Genomic DNA, 21,080 nt, shown 5'->3' on the forward strand with positions numbered 1-21,080 from the left:
TTCAACATAAAGTGTCCTATCAGATGTTCATTCTCACCTCACTGCTCCAGCTGTGTTTTTTCCAAGCCTCAGGGTACATCTATTGTATGCTTATTTCAAAATAAGCTATCCCAGAAAAAGTACTCCAAAATAGCTTTTTTCGAAATAGCATGTCTACATTACAGGGAAGCCTCAAAATTAGCCCGAGGCAGGCTTCCCTAATGTGGGCATGCTACCTTGATTTAGAGCCTCAAGAAGCACTGGGGAATAATTAGTTTGAATGGCACCGGGGAGGAACTATTTTGAAATAGCAGCAGTGGAGCATCCACACTACCGCCATTCTGAAATAGCTATTTTGGAATAATCTTGCGCCATGCCTTGAACACTGACCCCATGCCCCATTGAACATTCTCTCCTTGGCTCCTTCCTTAAGACTAACCTCTTCCAAAATGCCCTCCTTCTACCTTTCTTCTCCTCATTACCAAGCAGAATTGAGTAACTTACTATAGGTCATTTAGTCAAGAAATGTAGCCCATTTCCACTTGAACAATATCTACACACAATGTTTCACTAAATTTTGCTATTTTGATGTGACAAAATGCAGGAGTGGCTTGTTTGCTTATTTCAACTCTATGGCCTGAATGAAACTATTACAAGTTTGAGCTGTCTGTCTGTCAGTTATAATTTCTATGACTTTTTTTTTTTAAACAGAAGTAGCATCATTGCAGGCAGTAGTACTACACTCATGATTAAGAGTTTTCAGATTCAGGTTAACAGTGAACAAACATTTTCTGTCCGAGAAACCTTCATTTAAATAAACCAGGATTTTTCAGGATAGGATGAGTGAATTATTGATGGATATCAGCAAATAATGTAACAGTTCTGTGAATGATTTCAGTTTTTAAATGCTTCCCTGTTTCAGTCATGCTCATGCCCATTTTTGTTTGCTTAACACAAACACTCAACAGATTAAGTTTTACTGGCAAATGTTAACAGGAGGCGACTTTGAAAGTTACATGCAGAAATTTTTGCAGAAACCAAGTTTTAATTTTGAACATCTATTTATCTTGGGAAAATGCATATGTGCTGAGCCAATTGGGACAGTAAAAACACTACATGAGCAGTTAGATCAAAACAAAGAATTTTAATGGACTTAAGCACAAACTTGAGAATTCTTCCTGGAAAGGGCTATTTCCCTGAATTACAGTCTAAAGTTGTAAAAATGTATTCATGAAAGACACCCCCCTCCTTTTTTTAACTAAGTTTTGGTCTGTATTTTTAAAACTGTAGAGGTGGGTAATATCAGGCATGTTACATTTCTGTTTTTCAAACTACTATGAAAAGGCATAAAAAATAAATAGCAGATTTCCTGTTCGATCAGGAAAGTGAAATATAATCTAAATCTGCTAAAAGTAACTTTTTACATAAAAACCTGCAAAATTTGAAGCAAAGATATATCCAGGCAACAAGCTGAAAAAAAGGAATATCATCTCCATATGAGAAACAGATTAATTGTCCTGACCATTTTCTAAAAAGATGTCTGCTCTTCTTTGGCTCTGATAAAAATGTATAGTGAATATTGCCTTAAAAAAAGAGGGACTGGACAGCCACATTAATGAGGGTTCCCCAAAGCTCTGGAATTGCACCTCATTTTTTGAAAGATGACATTGCTTTCATTCCAGCCAGGCAAACAGTTCCTACTAAGTCTGTGTGTGGCAGTCGGGTGATGCGAACGGCACACATGAGAAAACTGAACTAGCTTGTGATGCTGAAACCTATTTTAAGGCTGTAACCCAAGTCAGACTTTAATAAAGGTTCCCAGACTTAGATGGTTAGTGAACTAATCCACTATGCCTCACAGCCTGCTATATTTGAGAGTGTTAAAGTTATCTATGGACTGCTGCCAACTATATTTAAAACATCTTTGTTGGCATTTGGAGACCAGGTTTTGTTTCCCTCTTTCTCAGTGATACACTGTATGATCCTGGGCAAGACACTTAAATTCTGTGTCTCAGATTTGTAACTTTATTTAAACAAGGAGCTCAACCCAATATATTTCCCCTTGGCTTTGGATAAATCCCATGTAGCAGTTAATGACAAGCACAAGATGGGAGAATCTATTGGTTTGTTCTCCAAACTGGTCAGACCTATAATCTAGGAAGGAGGCAGCACTTCCAGGAAAACAAATTGATATTAAGTTGCACTTTGCTGGGCATATTTATATTTTGCTCTCAGAAAAACCAAGATAAAGGAATCCAACAAACTAAAACAATAGTGTGCTTAGCTTGGATAACATGTAGAGGGACTCAGGTCTGCAAAAAAGTCCTGGGCTAAACCAGTGCCTCTTACCCTTTGCAGACTACTGTACCCCAGGAGTCTGATTGTCTCGTGTACCCCACATTTCACCTCACTTTAAAACTACTTTCTTACAAATCCAGTCATAAAAATAGAAATGTGTCACAACCCGCTAGGACTGAAAATGGTTGAGTTTCTCATTTTGACCATATAAGTATCAATCAATTTAAATAGAACGATTGCACTTACATTCCAGTGTATAGCACGTCTAGCAGCAGGGTTGCTGATCAGCTAACCACTCAGCCCCTACCCGTGACCCTTCCCTGAGGCCCCTTCCACAGCCCCTCCATTCCCCCTCCCTGTCACTCACTCACTCTCTCACTCACTTTCACAGTGGGGAAGTGGGGGATGGGGTGCAGGCTCTGAGCACTGGGCTGAGCCTGTGGCAGGGGTTTAGGGATGGGGTGTGGGTTGTGCGAGGGAGTCTGAGCGTGAGAGGAGGCTCTGGGTTGGGATCTAGGAGGGTTTTGGGTAGGGGAGGTTGTGCTGGAGCTGGAAGGGGGCTCAGGGCTGAGGCCGAGGCCTGGGGCATGGGAGAGGATTGGGATCTGGGCTCTGGCCAGGTGGCACTTAGTTAGCAGTGCAGTGGGGCTCAGGCAGGCTCTCTGCCTCCCCTGGCCCCATGCTGCTCCCGGAAGCAGCCCACCCATCTGCCAAATGGCTCTGTGTGCTGACTGCAACCACCTGCCACAGCTCCCCTTCAGCAGCGTTCCCAGCCAATGGGAGCAGCAGATTTGTTGCTCAGGGCAAGGCAGCACATGTACACTCCCCTCCCCCTTACCTGGGGGCCAGGCAGAGATGCGCCAAGCGCCCTTGGGAGGGAAATGGGGCCAGGGCAGGCAGGGAGTCTGATGTAGCCCCCCACTGCACCACTAGACTTTTAGCAGCTGATCTCCCAGTCCGGTGTCAGGAGCCTCCAGGAGATAAAGCCCAATTCTGGGAGCCTCCCAGCAAAGCCAGCAAGGCTGACAAGCTGGAGGAGCATAAACAAGTCATTATATGCAACTTTAGTTTGCACTGACTTCACTAGAGCCTTTCATGTAGCTGGTTGTAAAATTAGGCAAATACCCAGATGAGTTACTGTATCCTCTGTACCTGCTAGGGCAGGAGTGGGTAAAAGTGCCTCTGTGGGTCGGATCCAGCCCGCCAGGTGGGTTGATCTGGCCCGCGGAGGCCCTGCCACTCCCCCACCCTCAGCCAATCAGGGCTTGGGTGCAGGGGGGAGCGCACAAAATTTCCTCTGCCCTGCCCCTGCCCTGCTCTTAGAAGCGCCACACGCTCCTGTTAGGGTGGGAGGAGGCTTTGTGTGCTCCCCCGCCCCCAAGCCCTGATTGGCCTGGGGAGGGGGAACACACAAAGTCTCCTCCCACCGCTAGGGGCATGGGAGCCTGGGGGGAACCTGTGGGTGGGGGTGGGGAAAGGCAATCCCCCACCCCCAGACCAATCATGGTCTGTGGGAGGGGAAGCAGAGAAGTATATTGACCCCGCCCCTTCTGCTTGAGGCCACACTCCTTCTGGTGTGGTCCAGGAGCACTTCAAAAATTTCTGAAGTGGCCCTCAGCAAAAAATTATTGCCCAGCCCTGTGCTAAGGGTACGCATACTCCTGGTTGAGGCCCATTGTGCCAGGGCAGGGGTTTTCAAACTCTGGGTTGCAGCTTAAAAGGGAAGCCGCTTGCTGGCCAGGAGATGCTTTGTTTACCTGTGGACCAGGACACCACTTCCTGCAGCTCCCATTGGCCGGGATTGGTGATCCCTGGCCAATGGGAGCTGCGATCGCCCGTACCTATGGAGGCACAGATAAACAAAGCGTTTGGCAGCCAGTTAGTGTCTTGCCCTTACAAACTGCGACCCTGAGTTTGAAACCCCCTGCCCTGGGGTATACTCCCCTCAGACATTTTTTTACAATACTAGTTGTTCAGGGCAACCTGATCCAAACCAAAGGCAAAACATGTTTCTTCAGAAAGAGGCGATGAATAGGTCATCTCTGGCCAGCAAGGGGGCTGACAGGAGCTCAGCACTCCCGGAAGGGGCAGGGCTTGGGCCAAAGGGGCGGGGCTGGACCAGCCAGCCCTCAACGCTGCCTGGAGTGTGCCATGATGCCCTCCCCCCTCTCCACAGGTAGCCCTTAGAACCATCCAGAGTGCATCACACAGCACTCCAAAGCAACTGAAAGGGCTCGGGGTGCCGGCTGTTTCTGCTCTTGCGGTAGCAGCAGCAGCTGGGAGCCCCGGGCCCTTTTGCATCACCAGGCCCCAGGGCAACTGTCCTGTCGGCAGCCTGCTGGCTGGGATGATTTAGGAATAACTCCATCAGAGGCAGGGAAATCATCCCAACTCACGCCTCCATTTGCTAGCAGACTTTTAACAATAGCCTCGTCCATGAGCTGCTCTGAGTCCCTCCTAAACTACTGGGCTGTGTCTACATTGGCACCCCTTTCCGGAAAAGGGATGCTAATGAGACCAGTCGGAATTGCAAAAGCCACAGGGGATTTAAATATCCCCCGCGGCATTTGCATGAACATGGCTGCCGCTTTTTTCCGGCTCTGGGTTTTGCTGGAGAAAGCACCAGTCTAGACGGGATCTTGCGGAAAATAAGCCCTTTTCCGGAAGATCTCTTATTCCTACTTTCAAGTAGGAATAAGGGATCTTGCGGAAAAGGGTTTACTTTCAAGTAGGAATAAGGGATCTTCCGGAAAAGGGTTTATTTTCCGCAAGATCCCGTCTACACTGGCGCTTTTCTCCGGCAAAACCCCGAGCCGGAAAAAAGCGGCAGCCATGTTCATGCAAATGCCGCAGGGGATATTTAAATCCCCCGCGGCATTTGCAATTCTGACTGGTCTCATTAGCATCCCTTTTCCAGAAAGGGGTGCCAATGTAGACACAGCCCCTCTGTGTGAACTGTGAAAGAACTGCAATCTATTTTTCCATTTCAAAGAGGTTGCAGCACATACAAAAGAAACTCATTGATGTTGGAGGCAAGACCCACATGAACAGAAACAATGACATCAAGCCAGGCCCTGGAGCTCCTCTACCTCACCATTAGTAGCAGGAGGAAAGAAAGAAAACAAAATCCTGGTAGAGACAGGGGTTTTCAATGAAGCCTAACAGTTGTAGGTGCTTGATCTGAGGAAGTGGGTCTGTCCCACGAAGGCTCATCACCTAATAAACCATCTTGTTAGTCTTTAAAGTGCTGCATAGCCCTGTTTGATGTTTAGCAGGCATTGTTTGTCCAACTCTCTTAAACACCTGGAATTTCCAGCCAAAACATGAGCATTTGACCAAAAGGCAGTTTAAAAAAATTACCTTTGAAGAAATGCACATTAGACATCCGAGTTACTTTTTATTTGAAAGCAGTGTAGGGTTTTAGCCATGTATCTGTCTTACTTTAATAAGCAGTCATGTGACTACAACCCTGTAAACTCATCTAGATAATTCAAAGCATCAAAAATCTACAGAGATTTTGACTTGGAAAGAATTATTACAGCAATGATGCAAATTGTGTTTTGGAATTTTAGCTTTACCCTATGAATCAGGCTACAAATCATTTTTTAAAAGAAAGTTTTGAACTCAAACTTCTTTTGGATAAAACGTTCAGACAGGATATTAAGAAAGGAAACCCCACTAAATTTGTTGCTACATCTCTATGGGAGTGACTAATGAAACAACTGTGCCCTAGGCAGACTCAACTGTAGAGTTCATGGGTTCAACTCTAGCCAGGGCTCATTCATCACAATTAAATCTGCACAGCAGCAATGCCAAACTCCACCCCCCCCCATCCAGCCCTTTTTGTAGCTCCATTGCTTACAATGGAAAGACGCCAGGAATGACCTTTTGACCTACCTGCAATGAGTTGGCCCACTTTAGCAATGCTAAACAAAGCCCTACATTTCAAAGTTCATCTCAAAATTACTGTGAAACATTTAACACTGAACAAACCTCAACACACACTAGGTGAGACCGGAAGCACAAAATGACCCTTGATACATCTAGCTTAATTCATCTTTCTAATGCAGCCTGAAGATGAAGCTGCTGTATAAATATTAGGAATGATTCTGTTCCACAAGCTGTATATGTTATGGAGTATATATTTTTAGTTTCCTGTAATTGTTATGTACTGCAGCATGCTTATTTCCACTCAATTCTCCTTTTATTTCTTTGTTCAATACAGTAAACCATTCCTTTTATCATCTCAGACTGTTATGCATCACTAATGCTTTGTCTACACTGCAGGGTTTTTGTGCAAGACGCTTTTTGTGAAAGAGATCTTCCGCAAAATTTTTTGTGCAAAAGCGTGTCCACACTACAAAAGTGCATCGCAAAAGCGATGCACTTTTGCACAAGAGAGAGTCCACACTGCATGGATGCTCTTGCGCAAGAAAGTTCTGATGGTCATTAACAGAATGGCCATCAGAGCACCAGTGCTTTTTCTGATAGGCTCTTTTTGCACAAGAAACCCTTGTGGAGCATCCACACACACCTTTTTGTGCAAGAACTCTTGTGCAAAAAGGAGTTATTCCTCATAGAAAGAGGTATACCTGCACTGCAAAAAGCCCTCTGTTCTGCCATTTTACTGTATATTTTCTTGAGCAAAAATGTGCTTGGGGTGAGGATGTTCAATGGGTTTTTGCGCAAAAACCCTGTAGTATAGACATAGCCTAAGGGTCTTTACAATGAAGGGCTGGGGGTTTTTTCCTCCCAGACTTGTATATTTCTCATTGAAGGGCAATTAAAATAACTACAGATGAGATGAACTGAGAAAGAGAGCATAATGGAGGTCATAGTTTATTTTTATAGATAGCTAACATGAGCTTGAGAAAACAAAACACAAATTGATAGGGACGCGAATCTGAATAGTTTATGTAGAGCATATACGTCTCAGACAAATTTTTAATAATGTCTCTTTTACCAGGTTTTTGATAAAGGATCAAGTCAAGCCCTACCAGGGATTGGTACCTGGTAGTCGATTGGCTCTGGTAGTTTTGGATGTCAGTAGCATGATGCATAGGCATTGAATGAATTCATGGGCGTTCTCAAGTTTCCATGGCCAACTTTAAGGTTGCTCCCCTAGCAAATGTGGAGCCTTTTTAAAACACTAGTATGGGGGATTAGTGTAGAGACCTAAAATCTCATTTAGCAGGTTATCCCGTTAAACATTATGTTTAACCTGTTAATTGATGAAAGGGGCTGAGGAGAGCCTGGGCTCACCATAGGGCTGGAGTAGCTCTCTGCCAATGGCAAGTCGGGAGCTGCTCCAGCCCCCACCGGTTAACCTCTCCCATCTCTAGATTAGTGAAGAAAGAGCTCAGGCTTTTTTATCATGATAACAGAAAAAAACCTGATAAATTTGGCAGTGAAGACACAGCTTCAGTTGGAGAGTATTTAGGATTGTCAAAGTACACTGGCACAGGTCCTATACAAAACAAGCGTGCATTCCATAGACAAACCATAATGTCTCTATGAAGATACAGTCCCCGAAAATTCTATTTAAAAAGTTATCTTAAAAGAAAGCCATTGCAGTGAAAATCTTTCCCTGCATTTTGAGCAGCTTTGGAAAATAGATTAGAGTAGTCCAGATCTGAATGTTTACATTTCCAATTCCAAACAATATTACAGCTGCATCTGTTGAAAATGGCATTGCCCAAAGAAGAGAATAATTTTGGCTATACTGGAGAATTGTACCTTTGTACAATGGTCTGTTTGAGCCATCATAACTTGTAAGTGAGCTTCATGGCCACACTAACAGTTCTGCCCAGGCTAAAACTGTTCAATGTCTCAACACTCAGAATCTCCTCTGACCCTAGGAATAGCAGCACATTATAGGTCCATCCTTTTACTATGGATTCACACGACCAGCAGTGAAAGTGTGTCTCATATATAACATTTTATGTACTCAGAAGATATATGCAATTAATGCATGGCAGTATTTTGTTCTTTTTTTAAAAAATGCCACAGCTACGGTCTCTCTCAGAGATATGTGAACCCCAGAAAGATATGTCAATGTTAATAAAATACATTATTTTAAATTTCTCTCAGCCCTACTGGTGAACTCAACTTCTTGAACTCTGTCTAAGGCACTCTTTCCTAGAGCTACAGAAATAAAATGCTACTTCAAAGAAACAGCAGAGAAAATTGTGCAGTAGAACTTAATTGTTCATTGAGCAAATTATACCCTAGACAAGTCTTAATTTGTTTATGGTCCCTACTTACTGCCATTCATTTGAGCATTGTGTACTTTACACTGCTGGCAGCACATGCCTTCAACAGAGGGCTGCAGTGACTGTGCTGGGCCAAAGGGGATTTTATGATTCTTTGGGGTAAACAGATTATCTAGGGAAACTGTCTGCACTTTGTTTAATGTAAACTCTGAGGAAAACCCCAAAATGGCACATGACATGTTTATAACTTCAGTTCTAAATATATCCTTAGATGTCCGCCTCCTCTATTTGGAAGGTGTCATTGCATTTTCAAGTACAGACAAAGGAATTTGGTACATTCCCACTTACATTGAGCCTGAATTCATCCCTATGAATTTACTGTACTATAAACACAGTGTAAAATACATTTTGTGTTTAACAAATATTTGCCCATTTATCTAGCTTAGGTACAGGCTAGAGTCCGACATTTGTATCTGAAGCTGAATTAAGGCTGAAGCTCAAGTTCAAATTCATATAAAATTGAGTTGAAATCCCTTGAATTGTTCATATGAGATTTTGTCCCAACTAGTAACTTTTAGAAGCTTCAGCGGGTAGCCAAGTTAGTCTGTACAGGATAAACTTAAAAAAACAACAAAAGTTCTAGTAGCACTTTTTAGACTAACAAAACATGAAGATGGTATCATGAGCTTTCGTGGGCACAGCCCACTTCTTCAGATGACCGGAGTTCTGAGTTTAGAATGTAGTAAGTATCACCATCCCTCTAGAACTGAGCAAACAATGAATGTTTTGGTTCATTGGTACTTCTGAGAAAAAAAAAGTTGTTTGTTGTTTCAGATCCATGAAACCATTCATTTCAAGTTAGAGCTTAATTAAAAACAAATAAAATTGAAGGACACTTTGAAACAAAACATTTTAGAGGCATTTCATTTAAAAAAGATCAAAACATTTCAATCTTTTTGGATTCTTGTATTTGTATCATCAAAACCATTTGGCAAATTTATCAAAAATTTGCCAAATATTTCTGTCAATGTGAATATGCATTTTAAATATTGCCCAGTCTCCTAGCTGCCAGGACATGCCAGTCTGATGCCTTACTCCTTCGTTCATGCTACCTCCCAACCTGAGAAATGGAAATTTCAAGAAACTTGTTTGAAAGGTATTTGAACACTCAAGCCTGAACTGCAGCTGAACTATGGATCTGGCCTGAAACCAAATCACAGGAATATGTTCAGAGCCTTAGAGCATGTCTACACTAGGAAATAATTTTGAAATAAATAAGATCGAAATAACAACCCTAAGATCAAAATCCACCCCTCCGCTGCCTCTCTCCTTGCGGGACATAAAAGGGACACAGTGTGCTCTTGCGGATACCACAGCACTCACAACATGGAGCGGGAGCTGCAGCAAAGCAGTCCCAGGCTCACAGGCCTCAAGCTGCGCCTCATGGCGCAGTTCATCCAGACTGCCCACATGCTGCTCCTGCAGCATGATGACCAGACTGGACCAGAGGCCATTTGCTCCTCATTAGGTCCTCCTGAGTGTGTTTCCTCCTGCGGAGTCAAGAAGATGGTGTCGGAGGTGGGGGACTGTCTGAAGCCTGAGAGACATCCTGGGAGGGGAGAACTGGCTCCAGGGTGAGCAGCAGTTCCCGCCTGGTGGGCATGGTCGCCTGGTTGGCCTCTTCCTCCTCCTCATCCATAACCCTGCCCTTGGGGAGGCTGACACTGGGTGTGTCCTTGCTGGACTCAATGACGATTGGGGGAGGTGATTGGACCCCCTCCAAGGATGGTATCAAGCAGTTCGTAGTAGCGGCATGTGTGTGGTGCCACCCTGGAGAGTCTGTTCTGTCCTGGCCTTGTAGCCCTGTATGAGCGCTTTTATCTTCATCCAGACCTGGTTGAGGGTCCAGGCATGTGGCCTTTGTCAGCCATGTGGCAGGAATCCAGCCATAGATGTCAGCATTCCGCCATCTGGTGCAGAGATCCTGGAGGCTGGTCTCCTCTCCACAGACCTCGGTGAGGTCCAGGATCTCCATACCAGTCCAGGCTGAAGCTCTCCTGAGGCCCTGGCCCGTGGTAGCCAAGGATGTTGCAGGAGCGCTGACAGCCTTGGGAGGCTCAGAGGTAGTGTTGGGGTCTGCCATGGCTCTGTTGGCTCCTGCTGTATGGCACAAGGCTTGCCAAGCTAGCCACATGCCACAAGCCCTTCTCTTACAGACTGCTGTTTTAAGCTCTGCAGGAGAAGGGGAGTAGTGGAGCTGGCAGGTGTGGCCAGACTAGCAACATGTACAGCTGCGAGAGGCCTCTGGAGGCCAATTATTTCATTAGCAGCACTAGAGCATCCACACTAACGCTTCTTCAATATAACAGTTATGCTTGCCCGAGAACATGCAATTTCTAAAACTGGAGTGCAGATTTCAAAATAACCAGCTTGTTATTTCAAAATAACGGGACTGGTAGTGTGGATGTTCTGCTTGTTATTTTGAAATAACTCCCTAGTGTAGACCAGAGCTTACAAATCAAAAGTAAAAGAAGACAGATTAAATTTTACCAATTTTCATCCATCTCTAGGTGAGCGATTGGTCCAAGACCATAAGGAAAGGAAGAAAGTGATGGAAAAAAATAAATAGACACAGACAGTATGTTATTTTTCATATACACAGATAGTATGTTATTTCTGAACATATTTTCATATGTATATGTGGAATGAAATACACAAAAAGTTCACTATTAATATATGTGAATTATGAATTCATATGCAAGATCCTATACTGACAAAAATCCAGTATTTAAACCATATGATACTTATTATGCCCAGAATCCACACACAAGTTACTTAATACTTGTTCTTGGCGGGTGGCTTCCTGCCTCACACTCAGGCTTCTGGACCATCCTGCTCTAAAAATCACATGCAGAGAGCTAGATGGCTGCGTGTTAGCACAAATACCATAAAAGAGTTTTATTATTCATATTATTAATCATATTATTCATTCAGTTGTTTTCCCAAGGTTTTTTTTTTCAATGATAAGCAGTTGCATCATTTATTTTATTTAATTGTAACAGACATTATCTGAAAAAAGACAGTAGAATGCAGACAGAAAATGGGCACAACTCAGAATGGCTTAGAACTAGATTAGCAGAGTAACCTACATTGTGTTAGTAAAATAACAGTCAAAAACATTAATTCCGAGCCAGGGTACTTACAGATGTGAAAGGGACACGAGGTCATTAAAAGAACCTTCAGGGACACTGGAAATATCATTACCGTGAAGAGTTCTACAGCAGAGAAAGAACAAGACATTAGAACTCAGCATTGTCATGCTCCACCCCAAATTATGAATCGTTAGCTAGCTTTGGAATCAATATTTAACCCCTATGTAGATACTGTACTAGCTTCATAATCCACTAGAATCCGTGCTTTGTTATTTGTGCCTTTATACAAGGATTCTATAAATAACTTTATCTGCAGTTAAAAATTGTAATAGTTAATTTTATCGTAAAAGATGTCCTGCTTGCTTTTTTAATCATTCAAACAGAAAAACAGGAAAGCATCTTTTCCTCCCTGTCACAGACATACGTACTGTTGCAGCGTCACATTAGCTGAAAATGCAAATAAAACAAAGGAAAAGAGGGGATGTGAAAGATGAAATTAAACACGGACTACGGTGGGACTCCAGGAGGGAGCGATAGTCTATGTGCATAGAAGAGCCTGTCCACATTTAACATGGAAATCAGCACCTCTGGAGAATAAGCAGAGCATAAGAAGAGAGTATAAAGAAGTATGGATTGGATTTAAAGAAGTATGGCTTCGATAAACGGGCTGTTAGGTGGACAGAAAGCTGGCTAGATCGTCGGGCTCAATGAGTCTGTAGTGACTTAGATAAGTTGGAGGATTGGGCCAAAAGAAATCTGATGAGGTTCAACGAGGATGGAAGACTCCCAAACACTGCTACAGGCTGGAGACCAACTGGTTAAGCAGCAGTTCAGAAGAAAAGGACCTGGGGATTACAGTGGATGCGAAGCTGGATAAGAGTCAACAGAGGGGCCTTGTAGTCAAGAAGGCTAATGGCATAGTAGGGTGCATTAGGAGGAGCATTGCCAGCAGATCTAGTGGTGATTATTCCTCTTTATTCAGTACTGGTGAGGCCACATCTGGAGTATTACATCCAATTTTGAGCCCCCAACTGCTATTATAGAAAGGATATGAATGCATTGGAGAGATTCCAGTGGAGGGCAACCAAAATGATTAGGGGGCTGGAGTAAATGATTTATAAGGAGACTGAGGGATTTGAGCTTATTTAGTCTACAGAAGAGTGAGGGGGGATTTGATAGCAGCCTTCAACTACCTGAGGGGAGGTTCCAAAGAGGATGGAGAGAGGCTGTTGTCAGGAGAGACGGATGGCAGAACGAGGAGCAATGGTCTCAAGTTACAGTGGGGGAGGTCTAGGATGGATATTAGGAAAAACTATTTCACTAGGAGGGTGGGGAAGTACTGGAATGAGAGGTGGTGGAATCTCCATCCCTAGAAGGTTTTAAGTCCCAGTTTGAGAAAGCTCTGGCTGGGATGATTTAGTTGGGATTGGTCCTGCTTTTAGCAGAGGGTTGGACTCAATGACTTCCTGAGGTCTCTTCCAGCCCTATGATTCTCTGATAAGCACAATCTTTCCTACTTTCACAAACCACCTATAAAGGCATTTTATTCTCTCCTCCAAGAACTGGATTCTGTTTATTTATATGAAGAAGAATATTTCTTATAATATGTGGAATACATTATTTGAAAGGTGCTAGCATAACAGCATGTCTTTTCTTTAAATGTATACAGATTGTGTTGCAATAGTAACTGAATGCCACTATCTGGATTGAGGGATAATAGTGCTCTACAAAGAAACAAAAATGCACTTCTTGCACCAAGGAGATTATAATCAAATTGAATGAGGTGGCTCAAAAAATGAGCGCATCAGACTACGGGGAGGAATATAAGAACAGCTAAACTGGCTCAGAACACAGGTCCATCTAACCCTTTTCATGTCTTCTGAAAATGGTAGCGTCAGATGCTTCCAAAGGAATAAACAGAACAGTACAATTTACTGAGTGATCCATCCAGTCCTCCAGCCTTATCTTCCGCCAGTCAGAGGTTTAGGGATATCCAGCACATGCGGTTGTGTCCACATAGTTATTAGCAATTGACGGACCAATCCACCATGAACTTCACTAGTCCTTTTTTTAAACCCTGTTATAGTGTTGGCTTTCATATCTCCTAGCAATGAACTTCACCAGTTGACTACACTGTGTGAAGAAGTTGTTTCTTATGTTTATTTTAAACCTGTTGCCTACTAATTTTATTGGGTGACACCTGATTCTTGTATTATGTGAAGGAGAAAATAACACTTCCCTCTTCATTTTCTCCACACTATTACTGCTTTGATAGATTTTTTTCATATACCCTTTTGTCATCTCTTTTCTAAACTGAATGGTTCCTGTCTCTTAAAAATCTTCTTATATGGAAGTTGTTCTGTACCACTATTAATTTTTATTGCCCTTCTCTGTACTCTTCCAAAATCTAATACATCTTTTTTTGAGTTGAGATAGACTTTATATTGCATGCGGTATTCAAAGTGTGGGTGTACCATGGATTTATACAGTGGCATTCGCAATGCACACACACTGGAGCTGATACCAAGCAGCCCACTGAGTAAAATGCATCTCCCCGCACGAGTCACAATTTGGACTTTATTGGTCTTACACAATTTATGGGCTACCTGTCAACCTACAGACAGACTAAAAAATTTCATATTTTCAGACAGAAATTCTCAAAAGTCATCACTGCAGAAATGTAGGGAGAACACACCAGATTGTATAAATCTCTTCCTATAAAAAGTCAGTAAGATATTGTTCACAGAGGAAGGAGGAGTGGAGAGGGCATCAGAGCATTTTAACACAAGATTTTATGTATTTTGCAGTTCTCCTGTGGTCCATATCAGTTAAAGAAGGGAGCTTAGTCTGGAGCAGTCATGAAACCCTTCCTTGATGACAGACTGCGTCTGCCTTTCACGGATGTCAAAAATAGTGATGTTCTAATCTGCTGCAGCAGCATGGAGAATAGAAAACTGGTGTGTGTGTATTTTATAATTCTTTATGAGAGTCATTCTCCTCTAATTTATTCTGGCATTTATGGCATACAATGACACTTACTACTATTGCCTCTGGCAGCATTATAGATACTCACAATGTGGCAGGTGAACTTAAGCTGTAATATTTATCACTGAAAAAACCTATCTAGGCCTTTAAATAGAAGGCGGTCATTCTAATTTAATCCAAAAGACATCTCTGGCGCTGAGTCTTCTTTTAATGTCATGTCCCTTCCTGTGCACTAGTCCCACTGCAATATGCACTAGAATTTAAACTAGTGAATTACAACGTTACAGTGTCACCTCACCAGTGCACACTCAGCTGAACTAAGGCCAAACTGACAATTGAAGAACACACACTTCTCTGAACCAGTGAGGTTCCTGGTAGTGCAGTGGGCATTTGGGCCCAGTGAGGGTAGACAGTCTAACTGCCATCGTCCTATCCTCAGAGTGTGTATGGACAAGGAGCAGCACTAGTGACAATCTTGCAGAGATTTGCAACAGAAAACTCATCCATAGAAAGCTGTGCAGATTTCTTGGATGAGCAGTCTCTGCTGCTTTGAGCACTCCTACCCCGAAAGCCTTGTGTTCTCTCTACTTTGACCCTGAAGAATCCTGTTAAGTGTTTGACCTATCAAGAGTAACTTGTGGCACTGACAACTCTGGGTGAATTGCCAAGCGATTCACCTCAGTTGGAAGGAGGAGCAGTACAATACACAATCTCCAGACAGAGGACACTTATTAACACCGCTAAACCCAAGCAACTCACTGGGCCTTACCTGTGGCCCTTACACAGGAAATATTATTACTGGCATACGGACTACACGATTGGGCCTGCTTATTATGTGCCCAGAAGACAGAAGTGGATATAATGGCCTGGAATTGGTTACCATTAAAATGAACTCACTACAATGTTACATTTCTCATTTCCGCCATTATTTTTAGTAATCCACAAATGGGGTTGCCTAATTTGCAAGCAACGGTGCAGTGGGAATGGATAATTTACACTGATGGCTTGTGTTGTCTTAACCCTTCTTCTTTTGCAAATATTTAAATGAAAATTGAGTTCAACTTGTAAATGCCTGATCCTATCAGGTGCTCATCAGCTACTGTAAGGCCTGGATGTGAGGACTCCCACAGCAACCAATCCACGTTGAAGGCCCTCAGATATCAATGGAGATCATAAGCACCCTTCATTGTGTGTCTGTTAATTGTAGGTTCAATTTGATCCCAACTATGTCTTTAAATACCAGACAGACACACCCATTAGTTCTGTTCCTGTAAGAAAATAAATGAAAACTAAGGGTACAACTAGACTACAAGCCTCTTTCAAAAGAGATCGTCTAGATAGCAACAACACTTTTGAAAAAGCGATCTGCTTTTTCGAAAGAGAGCACTCAGGCAATCTAGACGCTCTCTTTCGAAAAAGCCCTGTTTGCGTTTAAGAACGCCTTTTTTTGAATGAGCGCTTTTAAAAAAGGCATTCTTCCTCGTAAAATGAGGTTTACTGCTGTTGAAAAAACCTCCTCATTCTTTTGATTTAATTTCAAAAGAATGCAATGGCAGTCTAGAGGTAGGTGACGTTTTTTCGGAAAAAGGCTACTTTTTCTGAAAAAACTATGTAGTTTAGATCATTGTAAAAGGTCAGTCTACCTGTGACCAGGACACTTCCATTTCAATTTGTGCAGCTGCCAATCAACTAAACTACAGTAAATAAACTAGATATAAAAGCAAAGTGTTTCAGAGGAGGAGCACTTGTAGAAGTTTTACCATCATGCTGTATGCTGCATTTATGGGATCGTACCTTTCCCACAGTGCATCCTTTCCTATATTTACATGCAGTTTAGATTTCAACATATATCAATGGTCCATAAAGGCAGTAGTTTTGAACATGTAAAACTGGGTGGAACATTTTGTAACTCATTTCATGACTGAGTTGTTACGCTATTGTAAAAGTCCATTGAATGACTAGAGCCATTCTGTAAATACTTACCCTGGGGCATAACAGTAAATATGAGTGGCCCCATTCATGGCAAAGGGAACTGCTCATGCATCTAACGCAGTGCATAATGGGTTCGAAAACAAGGGTAGCAAAAATTTATCAAAGAGACAGAGAAGCTGAGGAGCACAGCCAGACAGAGAGAAAGAGAAGAGAGAGAGAGAGAGAGAGATGACATGAAATGTAATTAAATTATTCATTCATGGGTTTTCTGATTTTCAGATACATATTTTATATTTACTGTTAACAGAATAAATACAAAGAAAGCAGAAGGAATTGGAAAGATACTGAATCATGCAGCAAAGAGGCCAGTTACCTTCAGAGGCAAGTACGGCTCAAGATGATGAAATATCGCATGTACTTTAAAAAACAACAACAGCCAACAACCCTGAAAATGTGGAAATTGTTTTGCTGATGTCTTCTCTTTTCAGTTCTCCTGAGAACATGGATACTAAATGACAATAACAGATTGCACACCGTCACTCGGAAGCACTTTCTCCCCTCTGGAGAATTGATTTTTAATAACAACATAGATGACATGTGGCAAGAGTTGTAGCTGACACCAGAGTTTTATAGGCCATAATAAATCAAATCAATCTGTAGGTTTCCAAATGCATAGAGCATAGACAGAGACTCCCTTTTGGGCTTCATTTCACTAATGTTGTTATGCACAGGACTGAGAGGGTTCACTGTTATCTCCCTTGAAGCAGGAGGTTCTTTTAAGATTTGATGAGCAATAGCAGATCTCAAAAGAAAACCAACAGCCAGCATTTAAATTTTTAAAAGACACCCATTGTTTGTGTCACAGTCCAGGCACAACCTGCAGAAACTGAAATTAAATTACAGCCCAGCTACTAACCCCCCTGGAGTTACCAGCAACTGGGAACGGAGACATGCCCAGAGGTGCATGTCAGTGGGAAGAATGGCTTCCCAGCAGTTGAGAATTTCCCATTTAACAGCACCCACCCACAGCCACCGGGAACCTCTCCTGACTGAAGCCTAATAATTGTACTTAGCTTTTCTACATCACCTTCCATCCAAGGATCTCAAAGCACTCTGCAAACACTCAGGGACTGATTCTTTGAGACGCTGCAAACCCACAGTTCCAGACAAAGTCAAGAGATGGACTGCAGCTCTGAAATCCAGAGCCAAATGATTTAGGCCTTATAGCATCAATGATCTAGCTAAGTATTAACCCCATGCTACAGATGGAAAAGTTACAGCTCAGGTGGGAAGTTTGTGACAGAAAACAGAGCCCAGGCGCTCCAACACATATGGGCTGTGGTTTTGCTGCAAGGCCACCTTTTCCTTTCCAAATGCACTAATCAAACCATGATTGAAATACATACAATAACCAGTGTCCAACTGCTAACCTTTCTCCTCTCCTGTTTTAGTCTGAATTGGTGACCGTAGACTCTAAAATGCAGGAATAACCGCATACAACTCTAACAAAAGAAGGTATGCCTCCAAAGTAAGGATGAGAACGTAATTTCTTCGCTTTAGCCCTACTACATTGCATAATTAAAACACACACCAGGTAAAAAAATCAGGAGCTTGAATATAAATAATGCTTAATTGGGGCAGAAGTTTGCAAATGAATAGCCCAGGGAATGAATAATGACATAATATTTTATCATTAAAGCACTAATTAAGATGCAGCAACAAGTCTGATCAGAACTAGAGCCTGGCAAAAATGTTCCATGAACAGTAAATTTGCCAAAAATAATTTTTTTACAGCACTGGAACTATTTGCGAATTTGAGTCAAATTTGGCAAGTAGTTTCAGCTGAAACTAACATAAAAACAAAAATGTTGAAAATGTGATTTCAAAATGGCCTTTCATTTCAAATAGTTTTCCTTGACCCAAATATCCCTCCCACATTTTATTTGGGGGAAGAGGGAGCACTTTTCATTTTGCCAAGAAAAACTGAAAAAAACCAAAACCCTGGTTGGATAATGGTTCCCAGAGAGTAGTTACTTAATAGTTCACAGGCATGCTGGAAAGGCATAATGAGTGGGGTTCTGCAGGGATCAGTTCTGGGCCTGTTCAATATCTTCATCTATGCAATTTAGATAATGGCATAGAGAGTACACTTATAAAGTTTCTGGATGGTACCAAGCTGGAAAGCGTTGCAAGTGCTTCGGAGGATAGTATTATAATTCAAAATGATCTAGACAAACTGGAGAAATGGTCTGCGGTAAATAGGATGAAATTCAATAAGTGCAAATGCACTTAGGAAGGAAAAATCAGATGCATACGCATAAAATGAAAAATGACTGTCCAAGAAGGAGTACTGTGGAAAGACATTTAGGGGTCATGGTGGATCACAAGCTAAATATGAGTCAAGATTGTGACACTGTTGCAAAAAACGCAAACATCATTCTAGTATGTATTAATAGGAGTGTTGTAAACAAGGCACAAGAAGTAATTCTGCTACTCTGCTTCATGAAGATTAGGCTTCAGCTGGAGTATTGTGTCTAGTTCTAGATACCACATTTGAGGAAAGATATGGATAAACTGGAAAAAGTCCAGAGAAGAGTAAAATGATAAAAGGTCTAGAAAACATGAAAAGAATTGGGATTGTTTAGGCTGGAAAAGAGAAGCCTGAGAAGGAACATGAGGACAAGGAACTTGATGACAGCTTTCAACGACCAAAAAGATTGTCACAAAGAGGAGGGAATGGGCTTAAACTGCAGCAAGGGAGGTTTAGGTTGGACATTAGGAAAAGCTTCTTACCTGTCAGGGTGGTTAAGCACTGGAATAAATTGCCTAGGGAGGTTGTGGAATCTCCATCATTGGAGATTTCTGGGAGGACATTAGACCAACACCTTGATTACGCATTTTTAGTTCTAGTTTTCATGCTATTAACAATCGACTATTCATATTTGAGAGAGTTGGTCTCTTTGTGTCTGTCTCCCAGCCAGGGGTCATGCACCCTTCCCCCAGCCATGTCCACTGCAGCTGCAGCAGCCATGGACAGGCACATCTCACCTGACTCCAGTTGCTGTGGTGAGAGAGAGCTGGGGTTGTCCTCCCTCCCCAGGGCAGCCTGCATCCTGAACCCCTCCTCCCCAGCCCCACCCCCGGAACAATGATTTAAATAAAGAAAAACAAAACTAGGTAAATCTTCTATTATTCTCTATAGAAAAAAGCACTGGAGTCAGGATGTCTTAGAAGTACATAATTGCTATTCTGTTTATCAGAGTCATGTATCTTCTCCAAACTGAGAGGGACACTAGAAAATCGGTAGTGCAACCAGCTTAACATGAGCTGAGGTTTCATCTCCTAGCATAAATATTTTCTATAACATGTAGTGTGCACCACAGATGATATAGGGAGAGATGATCCCCAGAAAATCCATATCAATTACAATTCTCCTTCTTAATATTTTCTTTTGCTAAACATTCATTCGGTTTATGTCATTTATTTGCATCCACGATGCCTAAATTTAAAAAAGATGGAAAGCTTGTTTCTCCTTTCTACATCATACTGCTGTTCACATGGTGCTGACTCAACCCTTTCCCCAACTATTAACCTGTATTACAAGCAGCTACAAATATTAAATATTTGTGCAATGTTGCTTCTCCATGTAAGTAATAGCTTTGGTTGCCTCAGATATGTAATACAATCACAGGCAGGAGAGAAGATGGCCCACGGTGATATATTAGGCAGTCTGTATGAAATGGTTTGAGACCCTCTCATATAACATCACGTTCATTCTTATAATGTCTGATCAGTAATTTACAATGATCAAAAGAGAAATAAATGCAGGTTTGTTGGTGGTGGTGGCAAATGTAAGACAATGGACGTCCCTGTACAAAAGGCACAGTTCTTATGAGATATGATCAAAAGACAATTTCCCTAATGCAAAAATATTGATTTTTTTATTGGGTGCTATAGGAAGGAGGTGGAACAATAAAGCTGAGATGTAGACCATTAAATAGGGTAAGAAGAATTACGGATTGTCTTGTACAATCAAACCTTGAATCATTACCATGTGGTGGAGCCTCATGTCCCTCTGATCTGAACAATTCTGCGAGGGTCTCGTTTGTCACAGCAATTCACAGAGCAACCGTGATGAATTATCATATGAAAGTTAAATACACAACCAGGTTGTTGCTAGCATTTCCCTTCTATTTGAATCTTTCTACTCGGCTTCTTGATTTCCACTGAGTACCAGGTCAGGAGAACATTCTGCAGATTACAGCTGTGAGAACTTGATTTGAAGAGTCTCATATCACAGAGGGATTCTCATCAGTTGATCCATCCTGGCAAACAGCACAGCCAACCAGACAGCTACCTCCAAATCTACAATGGCACACAGCTTGCCAACCTGACCTTCCTTGGGAACAGTGAAACAGAAACCTACACCCATCCTCATGGAAGCAGAAAACCACTGTTGGTGGCACTCATTTCTCAGCCCGACAGAGAGAAGTCATTTCTGAATTTGGCTCTCCCATGCCAG

The 21,080-nt window shown here is 42.3% G+C and overlaps 1 protein-coding gene across 1 annotated transcript in view; it reads right to left on the reverse strand.

Annotated features, from left to right (window-relative positions):
* The window catches only part of SLIT3 (slit guidance ligand 3), a 791,947-nt gene that overhangs the window by 112,176 nt on the left and 658,691 nt on the right, over window positions 1-21,080 (reverse strand). Inside the window, exon 24 of the mRNA XM_006115755.5 lies at window positions 11,693-11,764. Within this exon, the coding sequence (XP_006115817.1) occupies window positions 11,693-11,764 (72 nt within the window). The remainder of the gene's footprint in view (window positions 1-11,692; window positions 11,765-21,080) is intronic.

The sequence above is a fragment of the Pelodiscus sinensis genome, chromosome 16 (genome assembly GCF_052426305.1).
Source record: "Pelodiscus sinensis isolate ZL-2025 chromosome 16, ASM5242630v1, whole genome shotgun sequence".
NCBI classification, from domain to species: Eukaryota; Metazoa; Chordata; order Testudines; family Trionychidae; genus Pelodiscus; species Pelodiscus sinensis.